The sequence below is a fragment of the Clarias gariepinus genome, chromosome 22, assembly GCF_024256425.1.
Source record: "Clarias gariepinus isolate MV-2021 ecotype Netherlands chromosome 22, CGAR_prim_01v2, whole genome shotgun sequence".
NCBI classification, from domain to species: domain Eukaryota; kingdom Metazoa; phylum Chordata; class Actinopteri; order Siluriformes; family Clariidae; genus Clarias; species Clarias gariepinus.
The window spans coordinates 28815402-28837500 of record NC_071121.1 but is presented as its reverse complement, the minus strand read 5'-3'; the positions used below and the strand labels follow the sequence as shown (position 1 = coordinate 28837500).

At 43.7% G+C, this 22099-nt stretch overlaps 2 protein-coding genes across 3 annotated transcripts; both read left to right on the top strand.

Moving 5' to 3' along the window:
* Positions 1-187: 187 nt before the first annotated feature.
* Positions 188-5155, top strand: cnga1b (cyclic nucleotide gated channel subunit alpha 1b). Of its 2 annotated transcripts, none has more exons than XM_053482389.1 (9): positions 188-365; positions 1222-1332; positions 1728-1790; positions 1895-1942; positions 2030-2140; positions 2242-2346; positions 2427-2533; positions 2610-3760; positions 4012-5154. In XM_053482389.1, exons 2-9 carry the CDS (start codon positions 1244-1246, stop codon positions 4255-4257), a joined length of 1920 nt encoding a protein of 639 aa, XP_053338364.1. In that variant the 5' UTR covers positions 188-365; positions 1222-1243; the 3' UTR covers positions 4258-5154. The 2 variants fall into 2 exon arrangements, with proteins under 2 accessions (XP_053338364.1, XP_053338363.1); XM_053482388.1 differs by lacking the exon at positions 188-365 and adding an exon at positions 896-936 and having other exon boundaries at positions 4012-5155.
* Positions 5156-5831: 676 nt separating this feature from the next.
* nfxl1 (nuclear transcription factor, X-box binding-like 1) lies at positions 5832-21802 on the top strand. Its single transcript, XM_053482384.1, has 23 exons — positions 5832-5890; positions 6546-6714; positions 6821-6997; positions 9665-9774; positions 9902-10032; positions 10203-10381; positions 10492-10653; positions 10749-10849; positions 10935-11049; positions 11303-11427; positions 11572-11694; positions 11850-11940; positions 12663-12783; positions 12890-13049; positions 13394-13485; positions 14834-14855; positions 16684-16821; positions 16920-17086; positions 17213-17282; positions 18149-18253; positions 19760-19846; positions 20876-20929; positions 21052-21802. The coding sequence occupies exons 2-23, from the start codon at positions 6555-6557 to the stop codon at positions 21223-21225; spliced, it is 2664 nt and encodes an 887-aa protein (XP_053338359.1). The 5' UTR covers positions 5832-5890; positions 6546-6554; the 3' UTR covers positions 21226-21802.
* Positions 21803-22099: the final 297 nt, after the last annotated feature.

Sequence of the window (22099 nt, the reverse complement as noted above, 5' to 3'; positions counted from 1 at the left end):
ATCTATCTATCTCAGCTGTTCTGATACATATTTAGATGCACTACACTGTGTATGTGTGTGTGTGTGTGTGTGTGTGTGTGTATGTGTGTGTGCGTGTGCGTGTGTGTGTCCATCCTGTCTAATCCCCAAGCCCTCTCTCCTCATCTGAAATCCTCTGCCAGTTGGATGGAGGCCACGTCACTGGCTGGCAAAAAAAACTTAAATCAGTGATTTTAACCCTTTTTTCCCCTTTTGTGTGTGTGTGTGTGTGATGATGATGATGATGAAGACTTCACGTCCACTCTAATGTGCCTGTATAGATGTGTACCTGTGATGGATGACGTGCTGACAGGTGTGTAGTGTGCAGTGGATGAAGCTAGCGTCAGGTGAGTGAGTTATTCTTTATTTTAAACTTTACAGCCATTGATGTTTTTTTTTTTGTAAAGCTGCTTTTCAATAATGACCTACAAAAAAAATTAATTTTTTTTATATATTTTTATTTTATGACATATGAATTTCTGTAAATCTGATATATCATATTCTTCATGTTCATAAACTATGTCCTTGTTATACAGGTGCTATATATTTTATCTTCTAAATCATTTTTAAAGATTAAAAGATATAAAAAAGCTGTGTAAAATATTATTCCTGATCCTGATTTAACATGATAAGTGCAGTTATAAAAGCATCTTTACAGAAACAAACTCTGAATAAATCCTTCCATTATAATAATAAAGAGTTGGTGTTTAAATACGTGTTTGTTTCTTCATATTTTCTATATATGTTTAATTAGACACTGGTATAAATTTAGTACAATTTCCGTTTCAATCTATAACGCCTATTTAAAGCACAAAGTCTCAGGTTTGTAATGTCCTTGTCTCCACCTCACCATTAGTGATTGTTTGACACTAACAGCCAATCAGCTGACCCGTCCTTGGTCAGCCTACTAAAGATGAAGTTACGTGACTGTAGTTTTTTTTATTTATTATGTTATATAATGTTTTTATATAATATATATTAAAACAGAAATAACTTTTAAAACACCATAAATATGTGTATATACTTTTAAAGCGCTTCTGTTTCTTGTGTTCTTGAAATCATCATGTTTTTTATTATTTAGATCTCATGTTTGATTATATGACACTTTTCATTGTACCAGGAACATGTATATAGTAAAAATAGTGAAAATAAATTTCCTTATGATTAGGGATGACATTTATAACTTTATTAATTGATTGACAGGTGGCTCGGCCAATCAGCTGCCATGTCGAATAGCGTGAAGCCGCTCGTTCCTCCCATAATCCTCCTGGAGGGGGCGGAGGAGGTGACGGTGATCGAGGCAGAGGACACGACGTGAGCGACACACCAATCTTAAAGCTCATTTTTAATGAACTCACAATCATTTTTGTTTTTTTTTTCCTTTTATAAAGTGTTATAATTTGGTATCTGTATCTGTGCTGATGATCAGTAACTACAGCCTAGGTTAATGTTCCCAACCTGGGGTCAATGACCCCCTCAAGGGGGTGTGTGAGGGGGTGTGTGAGTCTGAGTGTGTGGATCATTATGGAGCGGCACTCTTTCTTATAATCACACAACTTTCTTATAAACAAGCACGGGGCGCCGCGAGGTGGAAGAGCCGACCAAACAAGCATGAGAGACACTGGCCTAGGTGATGATGATGATGATGATGATGATGATGATAATGGAGTGTGTGTGTGTGTGTGTGTGTGTGTGTGTTTTGTCTGAAGGAAGAGGCAGTCATCTGATGCTGGTGCACTTTTTAACATCAACAACAGCAACAACAATGAGGAGTAAGTAACACACACAGCTAAACAATGATACGGTCAACCGACTAATATTAAGACACACATACACACATTACACAGATCTATGCTGATTTGTTTGTACTTTGCAGACAGGAGCAAAAAGAAAAAAAGAAGAAGGAAAAGAAAGAGAAAAAGGAGTAAGAGCTCTCCATGCATACAGCTTCTCTTCCTGTGTTATACTGTAGCTCCCGTTTGTGCAACTGATGGTGACTTTACTACTGCAGGACAAAAGAAAAGAAAGAAAAGAAGAAAAAGAAGGAGAAGAAGAAGAACAAAGAGCAAGAGGAGAAGGAGAAGGAGAAAGAGAAGGAGAAGGAGAAAGCCAAGAAAGAGGAGTATGCATTGTTCAGTGTTTCTGCTCCGTACACTATAGCAGTGTGTTTTAAAGAGAGTTGTCCTGCCCATGTGCCATTTTATTCTGCTGCCGTGTGTCCAGGCCGAAGGAGGTTTACGTCATCGATCCTGCGGGAAACACCTACTACAACTGGCTCTTCATCATCACCTGTCCCGTCATGTACAACTGGGTTCTGATCATCGCCAGGTACACAACACTATTTTGTATTTTACTGATCTGTGCTGCTGATCAGACCAGCGTTTAAGGTTTCCTCTTCTCTTCTTTAGAGCCTGTTTTGAGGAGTTACAGCAAGATTATTTGGTAAACTGGTTCATCATTGATTTTCTAGCAGACCTCGTTTACCTGGCGGACATGGTCTTCAGGACAAGGACAGGTGAGCATTCCTGCGTGACACCTCTGCTAATTGATAACTGCAGTGACGAGGTTACTGATACAGTGTGTGATTGTAGGGTATCTGGAGCAGGGTCTGCTGGTTAAAGACGAAAAAAAGCTCAGAGAACGGTACATAGAGAGTGTCCAGTTCAAGCTGGACCTCATTTCTATGATTCCCACAGACATTTTTTACTTTTTTTTCGGCCTCAACTACCCCGAGATCCGCATGAACAAGCTCTTCCGGGTCAACCGACTCTTTGAGTTTTTCCAGCGCACAGAAACGAGGACCAACTTTCCCAACGTCTTCCGGATCTCCAACCTTGTCATGTACATCGTCATCATCATCCACTGGAACGCCTGCCTCTACTACTCCTTCTCCAAAGCTATTGGTTTTGGGGCTGATAGGTTCGTCTACCCGGATACCACAGACCCCGAATTCGGTCGTTTGGTGAGAAAATACGCATACAGCATGTACTGGTCCACTTTGACCTTGACCACCATTGGAGAAACTCCGCCTCCTGAGAAGGATTCTGAGTACTTCTTTGTAGTTACAGACTTCCTAGTTGGAGTTTTGATCTTTGCTACAATTGTAGGTAATGTTGGTTCCATGATCACAAACATGAACGCAGCTCGAGCAGATTTTCAAGCCAGAATCGATGCGATCAAGCAGTACATGAGTTTTCGGAATGTGACCAAGGACCTGGAGAAACGCGTCATCAAATGGTTTGATTACCTTTGGACCAATAAGAAGGCTGTGGATGAAAGGGAAGTGCTCAAGTACCTCCCAGATAAGTTACGAGCAGAAATAGCCATCAATGTGCATCTGGACACTCTTAAGAAAGTCAGAATCTTTGCAGATTGTGAAGCAGGACTTTTGGTCGAACTTGTGCTAAAGCTCCAGCCACAGGTTTACAGTCCTGGTGATTATATTTGCAAAAAAGGTGACATTGGCCGTGAGATGTACATCATTAAAGAAGGAAAGCTAGCTGTGGTGGCTGATGATGGCGTCACACAATTTGTTGTCCTCAGCGATGGAAGCTACTTTGGTGAGATCAGCATCCTCAATATCAAAGGCAGTAAAGCTGGAAACCGAAGAACAGCCAACATACGCAGCATCGGATACTCGGATTTGTTCTGCCTTTCCAAGGACGACTTGATGGAAGCACTGACCGAGTATCCAGACGCAAAGGCTATGCTGGAGGAAAAAGGACGCCAGATCCTCATGAAGGTACCGTGATTTGAAATTAAGCCCAAAGTAATCAGAAACTAAGCGATAAGATCTGGAGAATCTCTAGTTCTAGAGGAAGTCATGCATGATTTTTTTAAATGTACAATAATTAACTTAAGTTATTTCATAAGGAAATGATGCCAATCATTATTTATTACATGAATTTACACTTATAAATGTACCATCTAAATAGTTAAATGTGTTAAATGTGTTCTTGATTTTTGTGTATCATTTGTGTTGATGTTTTTAAGGACAACCTGCTGGATCTTGAGCTGGCAAAACAGGGACCTGACCCCAAGGACATGGAGGAGAAAGTGATAAAGATTGGCACAGTATTGGACGACATGCAGACACGTTTCGCTCGTTTACTTTCTCAACACGAGGCCACGCAGAGCCGCCTGAAGAGACGTGTCGCCAGACTGGAGGGCAAAATCACCACCTCCACTGGGGTCACCTTCACCGGGGCGACTGAGACCGAGCCGCCTCCTGAGAAATGAGGGAGAAATCAGAGGAGCAGAAGAACGATGAAAAGTTCAACAGTAATGGGGAAGAGAAGTTACTCTGTGCATTTCTACACAACTAGTGAACAAGGGGAAGGAGGTAGAATGGACATTTTAAAAAAGGGAGTCGAAGGTGTTTAAAGGAGGCTGCATCTGATTCAGGAAGAAACACAGATTTTATTTTATGTGAGCAAAAATTCACAACTAAATTTACAGAGTACAGTTTTGTATTCTGTGACACGATCTACAGTTTAGTAGATTATTGAATCATGGGTAGACTGTTAAATCGATTTGATTTTTTTAAATTCAGTTCGATTCGCTAGCACTAATGTTAACTGTCTGATTTGTTTCAGCAGCTCTATTTCTTAAAAGTTATGAATTATATAAAATTACTACAATTATTTACAAACACTGCAGTGCAGAGTAACTTGTGTTGTGGATCGTTTAACTGTCACATTTCATACATTTGAAGAAAAGTGTTACATTTATTTCCTTTGCCCATCTTCTGCTCCCCACTCCAGTCCAGTAGGTGGAGGTATTGCACCAACTGCCTACGAACTTAAAAGAAGAAGAAACGATACTCTCGCTAAAGAGAGTACGGTATTTGCAGAATATGAAAGTGGTTTCTGTTTTCTGCTAAAGCTGTGGTATATTTTATATCAAGTTAATTACAGAATTGATTATAAATTGCACGGTTTAGCAATGAGAATGTTATTGCTATTTTGAGCTCATGTGGTTTTAATCTGAAAATAAAAACAGTCAAATACCCCATTATCATCCATACATACCATTACTTGGATTGTATTATATTTACTGTATTTGAAGTGTAAAGCATTTGACTAATTTTTGATTTATATGTATAGCTATTTCTACCTTGGAAATTGTAGATACAAATCTTATCAATGAATTGTTTAATAATAAATAAATCATTTTGCAAAGGCGGTTCCATATCTGAGTTACTCTAGGACAAGTTTAGGAGGTCCGAGTTTAGTCATTTTAACTCGGTGATATTAACATGTACTGATTAAAATAATAAGATTTTCATCCCATCATTTATATCTATATATGTACATTTTGCAACCTTTTAATTTTAGCTCCAAAGTTACTGAACTTTTACTTCATGGCGTTTATGTTAGCCTGTTAGCTGTAAACTAGCTCGTTGTTGTCTGTTATTTGTTTTTAGAACACTGTAATTAGCCATCTTTGATTAAATATTGCTATGATTAATTTAATCTTAGTCTTAATGTTGTAAATATGTTTATTATTGCGTTATGACGAATCACTTTAATTACTTCACACAGACTGTTCAGCTAATGTCCACTAAATGGCGCTAAAATAGCGTGCGGGAAAGACCTTGGCGCATGCGCGGTTAAATAACAGGCGACAGAGGTTAAACAAAGGCCACCTTACATAGCGAAAAAGTGAACTTCTGCTCGACACGTTGCGCTTTTCTGAATCAACCCGGAAGTTGTATTTTTCTAGTCACTTTTTCCTCATTCACTCGTATGGCACATCAGTCCGTAAAAGACTTCGCTTCCCATCATGCGTTGCGTGTTTTCCATACTGCGCATGTGCACAGCGCGTGGGCACCCTGCTACCTCAGATTCTCATGAGCTTGTGACAATAAACGGTAGGTTCAAGGGAATAAAACCGCTTCAAAATGTACAACGTTCTTTCAGAACAGTAGTACACAGAACAGTAAATAAATAAATAAGCGCGTAAAAAAATCTGCAGCTAATTTACAGTGTCGCAAGAATTTCATGAATGAACTGGCTAGCCAGTTAGCTTGGTGAGTTCGAATGACTAGACCCGCAGTGTACGTGTGTTTTTCCTAGCCGCTTTCCGACAAGTCCCGCCTACTAGTGTATGATTGGCTAACAACTTGTACGCGTGTACAGCGCATTCGAATGGACAGTGACGGCGTCCAATCTTTGAAGAGCTCGTGCACGCCAAAGAGCCGCGCGGTAGAGGCGGGAATAATTGGAATACGGGTGGGAATTGTTAAAAATTCTTGAATGAATTTGCTGAGTGTTACTGGGGTTAGAGATCTGTAATTATATTATAAATGTTAAATAAGTAACTTTTAAACTGTTTCATCTGTGACTGTGTTTAAACACGTCAATGCTTTGTGTACAAATAAGCGGAGAAGCACCTATGAAGACGAGAGAACTCAGGCTGTGTCTCAAATATCCCAGATAGTGCATATACCTAGGGGACATTTGAAACACCTATAAGTTCTGTGTAATGTCTTTTCCTTACACATTTTTAACTTTTTCGTTACCAAGGCAACCTCTATGGAGCCTGCTTGGCGGCAGCAGGGCAGAGGTCGCGGCCGGTCTCAGGCTGCTGGTGATGTGTCGTCATGGCGACCACAGAGGCAGGAGGATGGCGGGAGAGTGGGGCGAGGACGGGCCGTTTCTTCTATCACAGCAGTACCCAAAGTACCTGGTACAGGTAAGAGTGATGTCATGGTGTCACCTGGTACTGGTAAGAGTGAAGCACTTTGTCATAACACTTGTACAGTTCTCACTCCTAACACCTGTCCACATGTCGTCTCCAGCTCCGTCCTCTCAGTCCAAATTTGATGAGATCAGGAAGTCCAACCAGGCCGCTGCTCAGCGATTGGCCGAGAGTCAGTACAGCTCCTCCTCCTCCGATGATGACGATGACGATGAAGTGCTTGGGAAGCAAAGCCGGATCCTGGAGTCGACTCTCACCACATACTCCAGTCAGACAGGTCAGAGCCGATCTTAAGCTCATCCCGGTCAGGGGTAGCTCAGTGGTTAAGGCATTAGACTACGGCTTGGGAGGTCTCAGGTTCAAATCCCAATTTGTCCCCGTTGGGCTCTTGAGTGAGGCTCTTAACCCTCAACTGATCAGATGTGTAATGAGATAAAGATGTAAGTCACTCTGGATAAGGGAGTCTGGATAAAAAAAATTAGAAATGATGGATAAAACAGCATTTTATGTAAGCTTGAATTAAAAACTAGAAAAACATTTTAAAAGCAAGACAATTATAACTAGTATAAAATTGTGTTAATATTTATGATGTTAAAAAAGTATATGTATGTGAATCAGCTCTTGATACAATATTATCTCGCTAACTTAGTGCCAATTTGATTAGGATTGCAAATTTATAAATATTCTAGTTCAATATTACGTTTTAACCACATTTTGTTAGTTTTAAACCTTTGAAAAAGTCGGAGTAATTAAATGCAGCTTATTTCTTATAAAATTAGTTTTCTCACTTTAAAACCAAGCGCAGCATTAAAATTCAATTCAATTCAATTCAATTTTATTTGTATAGCGCTTTTAGCAATTTTCATTGCCGCAAAGCAGCTTTACACAGTCAAAAGAATTATTTAAGTTTGTATGAAATGTGAATTTGTATGAATCAAAATGGTCAGTTTGTCCCTGGTGAGCAAACACTACAGACAAACTTCAAATAGAAGTTACGCTGTTACTGAGCAGCATTTTTTTTCTGTCATCCACCATAAATGTTGTTTCTAAACAAACTTGGCAAATAATTCACTCCAACCACACGGGATGAACTTGTTTAAATTAGGGATGCACCGAAATGAAAATTCTGGGCCGAAAACGAAACCGAAATTTTTGGATGCACTTGGCCGAAAACCGATACCGAAACCGAAAATGGCTTCATTAAAAAACATGTTTAAAATATATATTTTTATCTAGTTTAAATAGTTCTGAGAGAGTTAAAACCTGTAGGATTACAGTGGAACCTCGGATTACGAGTAACGTGGTTTACGAGTGTTTTGCAAGACGAGCAACAATTTTTTATAATTTTTTACTTGAAAAACGAGCATTGTCTTAGTTACCGAGCACCGAGTATCATGTTTTACGCATGCGCTTCTTGTTTAAACAACGAGCGTTACGTCAGCACAAGTGAGCCAACGGTTTTTCTCTCTCTTGCAGCAGAATTGTAGGTAATCGTCTCTCCTGCTGGGTGAATACACACACGCGCTGTGCGCGTGTGTGTGTGTGTGTGAGATGTGCGTGCGCGCGCGCGCGCACACACACACACATTAACGGAGAGACCGTTTTTTAAAACCGTTTAAAAATTAGCAAGGAAAATCGGAAGGGGAGCTGTAAAGCCGAGACCTATCGTCTTCCCTGCTGGGTCTTAGTGCCTGCAGTGTTTTTGAGTGCGCGTGTTTGTGTCTGTGTAAGGCAGGGAGTATGTGTGTTTGTTTGGCAACCTGAGAGAAGGGGGCTGTAAACGCGAGCGAGCCCCCCTTCATCCCCCCTCCTCTCAGGTTGCCAAATAAACACACAAACTCCTCTCTGTCGCGATTGTTTTCAAAGGTGAGGAGCTGTTTAATTTGTTTTTTGTTGTTGTTGTTTTACTTACAGCAGTGATCCTGTTAGTATGCGCTCACGTGAGTGTGACTAGGAATGTTCCTTGCTAATTTTTAAATGGTTGTAAAAACGGTCTATCCGTTAATGTGTGTGTGTGTGTGTGTGTGTGTGCGCGCGCGCGCACATTTTACACACATACACTCTGCATGCACAAACATAAACCCTTATCTGTCGGGGTTTAATTTTACATTTTTTTAAGGTAAAGTACAGGTTAATTTGTTTTTTTTTTCTTTTATATTTTGTATTAATTATATTTACGTATTTATTTTTTTGGGCTGTAGAACGAATAATTTAAGTTTCCATTATTTCCTATGGGAAAATTAAATTTGGTTTAAGAGTGTTTTGGAATACGAGCCCACTTCCGGAACGCATTAAGCTCGTAATCCGAGGTTCCACTGTATAAAGAAACTGTGAGGCCTTTGTGGCTGCGAGCATGCGGGGGCCCTCTCTATCCCCTGATCAAGGGCACTACTTGTTGTGTGGGACAAGGGATTGTACACCCTACATAGTGCACTAGCTTTCCATTTAACACTATTTGGGATTCAACCCTGGAACAGTAAGGTATAGTTATTATTTATAAAGCGGGAGATTATTAGTTAAAATTACGTTACAAAGTGTAAAGTACAGAGTACTGCACAGCATCGTCACATCTGCAACAGCAGCACTGAATGAGTTCATATAACCAATTTCCCTCTGGGATAAATAGTTTTTTGAGTCTTGAAGCTTGAATGCTAACGCTAGCAAACGCCAACAATCCAGGAGGAGTCATATATTTGTAGGGTGTCTTAGCTAATCACGTGATGATAACACCCAACCCCTACGCGTTAATATCTTTATTACCTTCATCATTTCACACACTTGTGCCTCTTCTGATTCTAAATAAGTTACTGATTCTGATTCTGAATAGTCCATCTGTGCCACAAAGCATCAGGTGATCCTGTAGGCCATCGGGCGATCCTGATCGTCATGGTTGTCACTTTTATACAGACTGTTAGAACATTTTTGTGTGTGTGTGTGTATTTAGGAGGAGATGTGTCAGACTTAGAAAGAACTCGCCAGTACCTGAATGAGGCCTTCCAGTCCGGAGCCATTACCTGCCTGATCTGCATCGCCTCTGTGAAGAGAACACAAGCGGTGAGAGACACACACACACACACACACACACACACACACACACACACACACACACACACACACACTACATGTTGTAGTACATCTTCAGGAGTAATTGTGCCCACATTGTCGCCCTGTTCTTTCTCAGGTGTGGAGCTGTGTTGGATGTTATTGTATCTTCCACATCCCGTGTATTCAGAAGTGGGCTAAAGACTCCATCTTCCTCGTCTCCTCTGTAACAGATGAGGACTTCGGCAAAAAGGATCACCCCTGGCCCTGGTGAGGAACTGAGCAGTCTCTCTCTCACACACACAAACACAGACACACACTGACCAGTCAGAACACAGCTAGATGAGTTTTTGGTACATGGATGATTATTTTCTAAACAATCTGTTTCTCTCTTTCTCTCTCACACACACACACACACCTCCTCTGACCCCTGCCTCTAGTCCTAAGTGTAGACATCAGTACACTCCACAGCAGACTCCCACTCGCTATTACTGTTACTGTGGGAAGGAGGCGGAGCCTGAGCCTGACCCATGGCTCCTCCCACATTCCTGTGGACAGGTGTGTGACAGAGAGTTTAAACCTCCATGTGGACATCGCTGCCTTCTGCTTTGCCATCCAGGTACACACACACCCCCACACACACACACACAGTCATTACAATGTAGGAGACCAAAGTAAAAAAAAAAAAAAATCATCATATTTAAAAAAGCTTGTTTGTGTGTTTGTCAGGTCCGTGCCCTCCGTGTCCGAAGATGGTGAGTGTGTCGTGTGTGTGTGGGAAGGCGGCCCCTGTCCCACGCCGCTGCAGTAATAAAGCCTGGACCTGTGGGAAGATTTGCAGCCGCACCTTACCCTGCAGGATACACACCTGTGCACACACCTGTCACTCAGGTAACACATACACACATGTGACATCTCACACCCCATCCTCTCACACACACACACAGACACACACACACTTCAACACTCTGTCTCCCCCCTCACAGGCGAGTGTGAGCCCTGTCCGAGAGTGAGCGTGCAGAAGTGTGTGTGCGGCAGGAAGAAGGCGGAGCGTCAGTGTGCCAGTCCTGTGTGGCACTGTGACCAGGTGACCTTTAACCCTACACAGCTGACTGTATACCGTCCTGTATCTCATGTTAACGGTGTGAGCTCATGGTGTGTTACCTGTGCAGGTGTGTGGACGCGCGCTGCCGTGTGGGAACCACACCTGTGAGAGAGTGTGTCACAAAGGTGTGTGTGGAGAATGTCCTCGCGCAGAGAACCGGACCTGTCCGTGTGGCAAGAGCAGTGAGTACACACACACACACACACAAACACTAATATATATATATAGTAATGTATTGTTAATATATACACACGTGTGTGTGTCAGAGTGCGCGCGAGTACTTGATTAAAAGTTAAACAAATTTTTTAGAAAGAACCTCGATAGACCTGAAATCTCCTCTGTTACGCTTCCACACACACACACACACACACATATAAAGTAATGTCTTGTTAATATATACACACGTGTGTGTGTGTGTGTGTGTGTGTGTGTCAGAGTGCGCATTGCCGTGTACAGCAGATGTTCCTACCTGTGGTGACACCTGTGATAAGAAACTGGACTGTGGTTTACACACCTGCTCCATGCGCTGCCATAGAGGAGCCTGTGAGACCTGTCGGCAGGTACACACACACACACGCACACACACACACACACACACACACACAAACACCTTTACACTCTGCACGTTTTCATTTCTCTGTTCCAGATTTCACCACTAGGGGCATGTTGTGATGGACTGTGTGTGTGTGTGTGTGTGTGTGTAGGAGGTGGAGAAGCAGTGTCGCTGTGGGCGCTACACCAGACGCATGCCCTGCCATAAGGAGTATCTGTGTGACTCTAAGTGCACCCAGATGCGCAGCTGCAACAAACACCAGTGCAAGCGGAAGGTGATCTCTCTCTCTCTCTCTCTCTCACACACACACACACACACACACACACACACACACCTAATTCCTATAATTCTATAATTCACAAACACTGTCATATTGTTTCTAAAAACACTTTAGCTAAATCTGTGTGTGTGTGTGTGTGTGTGTTGTAGTGTTGCCCAGGTAACTGTCCCCCGTGTGATCTGAGTTGTGGCAGAACACTGGGCTGCCGGAACCACAAGTGCCCCTCTGTTTGTCATCAAGGTATACACACAGACACACACACACACACACACACACACACACACACACACACACACACTAACTTGAGGCTGTGTGATTTCTACACAACTGCACTAATTAATATTCAGCGCTGATGTTTTAGTAAATTGACCTTTAATTAGTTTTTATTCAGGTGTGTGTGTGTGTGTGTGTGAAGCAGATAAGCTCTTCAAGGAGGTCAGTGGGTCGTAGTGTATAGGTCATCTCGCCCTGATTTTAATTACCTGTTTGTCTCTTTGTCAGTCATTGTCTGCCGTGTGTGTGTGTGTGTGTGTGTGTGTGTGTTTTCTTATCAAAATGTCAGCTCACTGCTGCGCTCTTTATATCAGTCAGAGTTCAGTCTGTCTCATTTCGAAATATAAATTCCACAAACTCATTACACACACACACACACACACACACACACACACGAGCGCTTGTGTTTTGTTTATTGCACGTGGCCACGTTGTGATCTGTGAGACTCCTCAGAGTGTGTGTTCAGTTGCTCGGACCACTCTTTAGATCCTGAAGGCTTCAGCTCGTGGTCAGCTCCAGAGTGCTGATGTCTGTGTGTATCGCAGTATGAAATGTCTCGCCTTCTGAACGGATTACACTCGTGTCTGACGGGAGATTCACATCCCTCATGGACACACATTTGAGTTACATTTCAGAATAAAAGTCTGTGTGTGTGTGTGTGTGTGTGTGTGTGTGTGTGTGTTTTCCAGGGAGTTGTTACCCTTGTCCTGAAGTGGTACAGGTGAAGTGTGCATGTGGTTCCACGTCTCTGAGTGTCCCATGTGGACGAGAGAGGAATACCAAACCTCCACGCTGCAGAGAGATCTGCAGGTACACACACACACACACACACACACACACACACACACACACACACGTCTCGAGTGTGAGGTACGTGATGTTTGTGTTGACTGTGTGTGTGTGTGTGTGTGTGTAGGATTCCTCCATCATGTCATCACCCCTCCCGTGAGCAGCACAGGTGTCACTTTGGGGCGTGTCCCGTGTGTAAGCAGGTGTGTCAGCTGTCTTTACCTGGATGTTCACACCTGTGCCAGGCGCTGTGCCATGACCAGGTGTTGCTCAAAGCCAACAATCGGGTAAGAGCACCCTCACACCTCACTGTGTGCGAGTGTGTACAAGTGTGTGCTCGAGTGAACGTGAGTGCGTGCGAGTGAACGTGAGTGCGTGCGAGTGAACGTGAGTGCGTGCGAGTGAACGTGAGTGCGTGCAAGTGAACGTGAGTGCGTGCGAGTGAACGTGAGTGCGTGCGAGCGTGAGTGTTTGTTGGAGAGTGGAAAACATTTATAACCAGATGGTTGTGATAAAAGTTGTTCAGTGTGATGCAACTGCAGAAAGTTTCTCACTGTGCCTCCACTGTGTGTGTGTGTGTGTGTGTGTGTGTGTGTGTGTGTGTGTGTGTGTGTGTGTGTTTGTTGTGCAGGTTCAGTTAGCAGGTCCGTGGGAACAGCAGGCTGCTCCAGCTTTTGAGTTCAAGGCATTACCCTGCCCTCCCTGCCAAGTGCCCATACCCACGTATGTGTACACACACTCTCTCACACACACAAACACTCGTAGATGAGATGGTGTGTGTCTGTTCTCTTTCAAATATTGTTGTGATTTTGTTTGTAACAATGACATGTACACTAAACACTCACATTACACCATAACCTGTAACTCATGTGTGTATGTGTGTGTGTGTGTGTGTGTGTGTGTGTGTGTGTGTGTGTGTGTGTGTGTGTGTGTGTGTGCGCGCGGGTTCCATTTTAGCACTAGGTGTTGGCTGATGAATTGCAGGACTGTGCATCACACACACCTCATACTGGGAGTGATGGCAAGAAGGAGAGAGAAATAATCTGAGGGAGTGAAAGAAGGAGGGAGTGAGGGAGAGAGAGTGCGGGAGAGGATAAGGGGGAGGGAGGGGGAGAGAGAGTCAGGAAGGGGGAGAGAGGGAGAGGAGAAGGAGAGAGTGACGGAGGGGAAAAGAGGGAAAGGAGAGTGAGGGAGGGAGAGGAGAAATAGGGAGAGCGAGGGAGGGAGAGGAGAGAGAGGGGGAGGGCGGGAGAGTAAGGGAGAGAGAGTGAGTGAGGGAGCAAGGGAGTTAAAGTCAGGGAGGGAAGGAGCGATGGAATGAGGGGGGAGCGAAGGAGTGAGAGGGAGGGAGGGAGCGATGGAGTGAGAGGGAGGGAGGGAGGGAGAGATGGAGTGAGGGGAGAGGGAGGGAGCGAAGGAGTAAGAGGGAGGGAGGGAGGGAAAGATGGAGTGAGGGGAGAGGGAGGGAGCGATGGAGTGAGGGGTGGAGGGAAGCAGTGAGAGGGGTGGAGGGAAGAAGTAAGAGGGATGGAGGGAGTGAGAGGGAGGGAGCGATGGAGTGGGAGGGAGGGGGAGAGAGGAAGTGGGAGGGATGGAGGGAGTGAGAGGGAGGGAGCGATGGAGTGGGAGGGAAGGAGTGAGCGATGGAGTGGGAGGGAGGGAGGGAGGGAGTGAGAGGGATGGAGGAAGTGAGGGGGAGAGAGGAAGTGAGAGGGATGGAGGGAGTGAGAGGGAGGGAGGGAGAGGGAGGGAGGAAGCGATGGAGTGAGAGGCAGGGAGGGAGCGATGGAGTGAGAGGCAGGGAGGGAGAGGGAGGGAGAGGGAGGGAGGGAGTGAGTGAGAGAGGGAGGGAGCGATGGAGTGAGGGATGAAAGATGGAGTGAGAGGGAGTGAGTGAGTGAGCGAGCGATGGAGTGAGAGAGGGAGTGTGTCCATAAGGTCCTTCATGTGTAAATACACACACGTTTGTATGTGTGTGTGTGTGTGTGTGTGTGTGTGGTTACCTCTTGCTGTGAAGTTGAACCAAAACTTAACAGTGATTGTGACATGCTGTATATTTGTCTCTCCACAGGGCCTGTCTCGGGGAGCATGAGGTACACACACACACACACACACACACACACACACACACACACACACATCTGTTGGTTAAAGTATGTGTTTCTCCTTTCCTCTAGTACAGTTTTCTGGATCATACACAGTATTTACTTTAGAGTGTATTCAGGTGTGTGTGAGATATAAAACCTTACTGACCTCCTGCTTACACCTTACAGAACACACACACACACACACACACACACAATGATAACATTTATCAGGAAGAGCTATAGATACTATAATGCTTTTGTTATGTGTGTGTGTGTGTGTGTGATGGGAGTTTATCAGGTGTAGCAGTATGTATCAGGTGTTGGTAAATACCATGTGTATTATAGATATACAAACAATGAACACACACACACACACACACACGGTATGTAGCAGAGTGTTGTGTTAGATAAGGCTAAAGGTCAGCGACAGACTAATCTCGTTGCTCTGCTGAAATGTCACATGCTCTCTGAGTGTGTGTTTGTGTTACTGTTTATGTTTAGCTTCATTATTCAGAGATAACGAGACGGTACACGACCTCATCACTTAACGTGTTGACGAGCCTTTGTGAAGCATCCCATGATCACATGAGCATGTGACCACACAATCACATGGCTATGTAGGAGCGCGGAGACTGCTTTACAGCAGTCACATCAATGTGTGTGCGCATGTTCTCCCTGTGTATGCATGCTGGGTTTCCTCAGGGTGCTCCGGTTTCCTCCCACCAGGTACCAGTCCAGAGACGTGCAGGTTCAGCTAATCCGTGTTTTCAAATTGGGGGTGAGTGTGTGAGAGAGAGTGGCTTAAGGAGCAAGACACACCATTCTCACACATGGAGTGAACACCACAGAGTGCAGACCTGTTTGGGGAGAGTGTCGTGCTGGAGAGGACTTTACACAACGCTCCGACTCTCACACCACCAGTACACGAACCCAGAGAGAGATTAATGCCAGTCTGAAAGGAAGTAAACAGTGTTGTTGCATGAGCTTATCGAAACAACACCACGGCCGTAATCAAAGGGCAGACCGATTTTTTGTTTTGTTTTGTTTTTTCCCGTTTTGTTTTGTTTTGGGTTTTTTTGGCTGGTCAGTGTACGACATATAAACTTATTCATCAAACCCGCACACATTTTATTTCTCTGATGTGAAGTTTAAACATGTAATTCTTATGTAATGCTTTTTTTTCACGCTGTAGGAGGAGTTAATCAGGTTTAATAAGGCGTCAGTGTGTTCGTTTTAAGCCTTTGATATATGAACACACACAGTCTCCATTAGAAGATGCTGGAAATCACCTTAAATCTTTCATCTGAATTCACTGAGTTATTGGAATCACACAGAGATGGGTACTGCTCGCCTGGATCAGAACACACACACACACACACACACACACACACACACACACACTGACCCGATGTCCTGCGCCAAACACCACGAACACGCCAATATGTGTACACTTACTCATTAGGCATAAGAGTGTTGCTATGGTAACGAATATGGCATGTGCGCTCCATAGAAATGCCTTTCTGTAGAAACATGGTGCGTGGTGTCGGAGCAGCGTTACACAACTACAGACTGTGTGTGTGTGTGTGTGTGTGTGTGTGTGTGTGTAGGGGTTTTCGGGTGGATCTGTTTGAGTTAGTGTCTTTTAATTAGTACAAACATCCACAGTCAGCATTTCTGTTCCGACTGCTGAGCCGGAGTTCCACGCTGCTGGACCTGCATAAACACAATCTAACGTGTGTGTGTGTGTGTGTGTGTGTGTGTGTCTGAGTGTTGTGGCCGTGTTTACTCCGAAGTCGCCGCTCATCTGCTTCGATGCCTGTTTTTGGTACCGTAGGTGAGTCCGGTTCTGTGTCATGTGCGTGGGCCATTCTCCTGCAGACGTGAGTGTGGACTTACACTGACCTGCGGGAACCATAGCTGCAGGCTGGAGTGCCACGCTGTGACCTTTGACCCAAAGAGGGAGAAAGGCCAGGTGCGTCACTCACTCACGTCTCTCACTCCTGTCTCCGTCTCTCTGTAGGCTGTTTGTGACCTGTGTGTGTGTGTGTGTGTGTTTGTGCCTCCAAACAGGCTGGTAAGGAGTGTGAACACTGTGAAGAGGGGTGCTCTAAGCCCCGCCCACCCGGATGCCCCCACCCATGTGCCCTCCCCTGTCATCGTGGCGACTGCCCCCCCTGCACTCAGATGATCAAACAGCGATGTCACTGCAAGATGTCCAACCTGTACATCGAGTGCCTGTGAGAGACACACACACACACACAGACACACACACAATTGAGTAAATTGAACCAGTTCATATTTCTCACATATACGTTACTGCACAGGTATTTAGTGTGTGTGTGTGTGTGTGTGTGTGTGTTTAGGAAGCTGACCTCTGCTGATGATGAAGGTAGAAAGCTTCTCACCTCCTGCAAAAACCAGTGCCCTAAACAGGTGTGTGTGTGTGTGTGTGTGTGTGTGTGTGTGTGTGTGTGTGTGTGTATGTGTGTGTGTGTGGATGTGTGTGATATCTCTGTAAATGTCCTGTAGTGACCTCACACCTTGTATCAGCGTCTGAAATTCCTGCTTCCCTCGTCCCTGTGTCCGTCACACCTTCTTAGATGATGTGTGTGTGTGTGTGTGTGTGTGTGTGTGTCTGTGAACAGTATAAACAGTGTAGTTGACTTTGAGCTAAAAAAGTTTAACACAAATCAAAGAACTCTGGAACATTCCGGAGCTGTAAAACCCAGTGTTCCTAAACATTCTACTGTCTTTCATCTTTACACACACACACACACACACACACACGATTCTCTCTTTTTCTCTCTCTCCGGGTCCTAAACCCCCGTGGTTCCCCCCAGACGGATCTGCACCTGACAGTTTCCTGATGTGTGTAGTTTACTAACGTGACTTATTGCTTTAATTAGATGTTTATTTGTTTGTTCAGGTTATAATAAACATTGTGGTGTTTTAATATTTAACTCTGATACACAGCGTGACCCCGCCCTTAGGACATGTTCAGATGCTAGTCATCGCTAAGCTAAACTGACGCGGTGCCTGTGGTTCTGTGTAATGAACATGGATCACTCTGACGGAGATCTGCATGTTTTATTGAGCTGTGTGTGTATGTGTGTGTATGTGTGTGTGTGTGTGTGTGTGTTCAACAGTATCACGTATGATCATTAATGTTCACACAGTCATGAATCCTGTTTAGAGTGTACGTGTCAGGTCACTGCTGAAGGTCAACAGTGTTCTGTCTTACACATCACATCTCCTGACGGCATTATCGTGCAATAAATAATGTGTGTGTGTGTGTGTAGCTGAAGTGTGGACACCGCTGTAAAGAGCTCTGTCATGCGGGCGAGTGTGAGGAGAACTGCAACCAGAAAGTCAAAGTCAAGTGTCCATGCAAGAGGATTAAAAAGGTACACACACACACACACACACACACACACACGCTTCAGAATTGCAATTTGAAGTTAGCTGGTGTTGCTGAGTCATTAGGGCGGGGCAGTACGACGTTATCCGCCCCATACAATGATGTCACGACACCTCAGTGCTGATTCAGTTAGTAATGTGATTCTGTAAGTATCACCATTTCACACTTTATCACAATTGAATATTACATTTGTTTCGCACAATTTTAGGAGCTTGAACCAAAAAAAAAAAAGTGAGTCATAATTTTAAAATGTATTCCTTATCTTCGTTCAACAGCTTCACCATTGAATTAAACACGAGGAATTAAATTCTGTGTATCTTGTTCCTTATAACTTTAGCTTTATCACTTAAAAACCAACTGCAGCATTTAAACACTACAAACTAACTTCAAATACAAGAGAGTAACTTTTAACTCCAAATTAAATTAAACACAAAGCTACATTGTTACTAAGCAGTGCGTATTTCTGTCATCCACCATCATTATTATTTGTAAACAAACTTGGTAAATAGTTCAGTCCTTACACACAGGATGAAGGTGTGGGAAGAGTTTAGAGCGCCACATGTAATGTTACGGTTTATCACAATTCACCGCGGGTTTTTGCAGTTTTGGCGTAGTGATTAAGGTTCTAATTGTTCAACACGAAAAATAACGTTGTATTGTGATTTGTTAACATCTATGCATGTTTGTAATGCGCAGCCTGTTTATATCTGCAGACATTTGTAACTTAAATGTTTGTAAGTCGTACTACTTGTAGTATTAAATAGTAGTAAATACTACCTGTAGTATTATTATAATAATTATTAGTATGGATTGTAAACACATTAGCATCGTTCTCCCGCTAGCATGCTGTGCGTTTATCTCTTACATTCCGTTCTGCGCGGTGCACACAGGAGTGTGTTGTTTTTACTCCAGTGGAGATCGAGGTTCTGGTCTGTCCATCTGTGTAATGAGGTTAATTATGTTTACCTGCCCGTCACGTGTGCAGATGTGATCCTCCTGAGCCGCTGCTAGGCTTCACATTCCACATTTTCTTGTGGTTACATGCATACACACACACACACACACACACACATACACACACACTGTGTCATTATTCTCAGTACATACTCGGCTGTAAATCTGACTCATCTCCCCTTGCGTCTGATGGAGCATCGCACTGAGACACACACACACAGTCACATATATTTATTTCGAAAGCCTTAAAAGCGTCACTGCTGAAATGATTTAAAGATGTTCAGCCTACAGCATTTCTAAACAATAGACATTTCGGGGAAAATCTCTTCTTTTTCTTTTCCTCTCTGATCTTTTTCACATGTCAAGTGAGAACACATGCGCAGACCTCGCTCGGACCCTGTGGAGGACGCACTAGGAGAGAGGTGTTCGAGTACCTAACAAACAGCACTGATTAGTCATTATAGATACCTTTAACATTGTGTTTGTGTGTGTGTGTGTGTGTGTGTGTGTGTGTGTGTGTGTGTGTGTGTGTGTGTAGGAGTTTCTGTGTTCTCATGCCAGAAAAGAGGAGAATCTGGTGGTGTGTGACAACATCTGTAAGGACCTACAGAGGAAATATGCTGAGGTAACACACACACACACACACACTGTGTATGTGTATGTATATATATATATATATATATATATATATATATATATATGCAGTATTATTGAGTCACAACATAAAGTGTAAAGTCACACTGAGTTTAATGTGACGCACCGTGAGAAGGAAGTGACATGAGGGACGGAGTGCTGCGCTCTGATTGGTCAGAAACTGTTGATTAATTCTCACTCTGTATGGTTTCCATAGTAACAGCTCATTCAGATGGACGTGTACAGCGCACACTCTACTGATCAAAAACAATAAGGCCATTAAAAATCATGATGAGAAGTGTGTGTGTGTGTGAAAGAGAGATAGAGACATGAGTGTAAGGAGTCTCCAGTGTGAGCGCTGTGTAACAGTCAAAGGTAAAGTTGTAGCTGTAATATCTCACACACACCGTCAGGACAGACAGGTTTGACCACTAATCTGTAGTTCCTCACACAGAGAGAGAGGGAGAGAGAGAGAGAGACAGGAAACGAGAGACGGGGAGCAGGAGTGGGACAGGGGGAGCAAGAGAGACAGTGGGTGAGAGAGACGGGTAAAGAGGAGCGAGTGTTTATGGCTGCTATAACGTCTGTGACATCAGAAACTTCACATAAAGGGTATAAAAAACCTGGTAAAAAGTATTAAGGGATGTTTATGCACATAACATTTCACTTATTGTGTCAACTCATGTGTAAACCTTTAAAGTCTTTAGTGTGTGTGTGTGTGTGTGTGTGTGTGTGTTTAAGGATAATTAGTTGCCATGGTAATGGGGTATAAAATGCAGTATTGTGTTTAGTGTTATGTGCTGCCCCTGGGGGAGCTAAAAATATAGGGCCATTAGTGCAACACACACACACACACACACACACACACACACACAAAAGGCAGTACACCCTTAGTAAATCACAGTAGAGCTAATGCCGAATACCAGAGTTTAACACACACACAAACCATCTAAGACACTAATCACTTTCCTAGGAAAACCATAGACATTAATGTGTGTGTGTGTGTGTGTGTGTGTGTCAGGCCAGAGAAGCGGAGGAGAGAGCACTCAAAGAGGAAGAGCTAAAAAAGCAGCAGGTAATTTTTTCTCTTGTATAAGAATGAGTCTAATCCTATTGTCACTGCACTGTGTACTCATCTGTGTGTGTGTGTCTGTGCGTGTGTGTGTATGTGTCTATCTGTGTGTGTCTCTGGCTTAGGCTGAGCTGGAGGCCTTTGAGAAACGGCAGAAGGGAAAGAGGAAGAAGAACAGGCGTAACACAGAGGTGGAGACGGAGGAAGGGGCGTGGCTGAAATACAGGAAGTACATCTTGGTACCTGTCTGTGGCGTCCTATTGGCTGTTGGAGCGTTTTATCTGCTGCTGGCCGCTTAGAGCTCTGAACCAGTGTCCATCACTGAGATGTTCAGGTGTCTACATAGAACGTGCTAGAACATGGGAAAGTTCAATAGATAGAATTATGATGTATGATGTATAGGAGCTGAGGCGTGGCGTGTGATGGTTAGTTGACTGGGTGAGTGCGATGGGAGTGATGGGAGTGATGATGGGAAGCTGCAGAACCACGGCTCCTGGTGGAGTGTGTGAAGACCATGCATGCACACACAGCCTTTTAACATCACACATCATCATCAGGAACCAAGCCCATCTCATCAACAACGTGTGTGTGTGTGTGTGTGTGTGTGTGTGTGTGTGTGTGTGTGTGTGTGTGGCATTCTCATCACTTTTAATTTGAAGACTTCTAAGCCAGATATCTTTGTTATTTACATTATGTTTATCTCTACAATTCTAAATTCTCAGTTAGTGTTATGAATAAAGAAACGTTGAATCAGCAGTTTTTGGTTTCTCTCTTAAAGATTAAAACTAAGACGTTGACATTTAAATTCCTGGAAGACTTTATGCTGAGAGTGTTTGAACGCATCATGAATAAAGTTTTGATGTGAATGATGTGAAATTTGCCTTCTTGCTGTGTTTCTGTTCAGAGACCACACACACACTCGCACTCACACTTGCTGACTCACTGAGGTTCTTTCACAATGTAGTGAACAGGAGTCGGTCCGGTACTAAACCACTGTGTGACACACTGACGTTCCTGCTGAACTCTGCAAAAGAAGCTGTGAAGAACAAAGACGGGACAGCTTGGTGGGTTGCAGCCTTTCAGATCAATATGAAAGCAGGGGACGTGTCCTGCTGCAAATCCACTTCTACATGGTCTTTATTTACAAGAGTGAGATCTCTAACACTGCGTTAA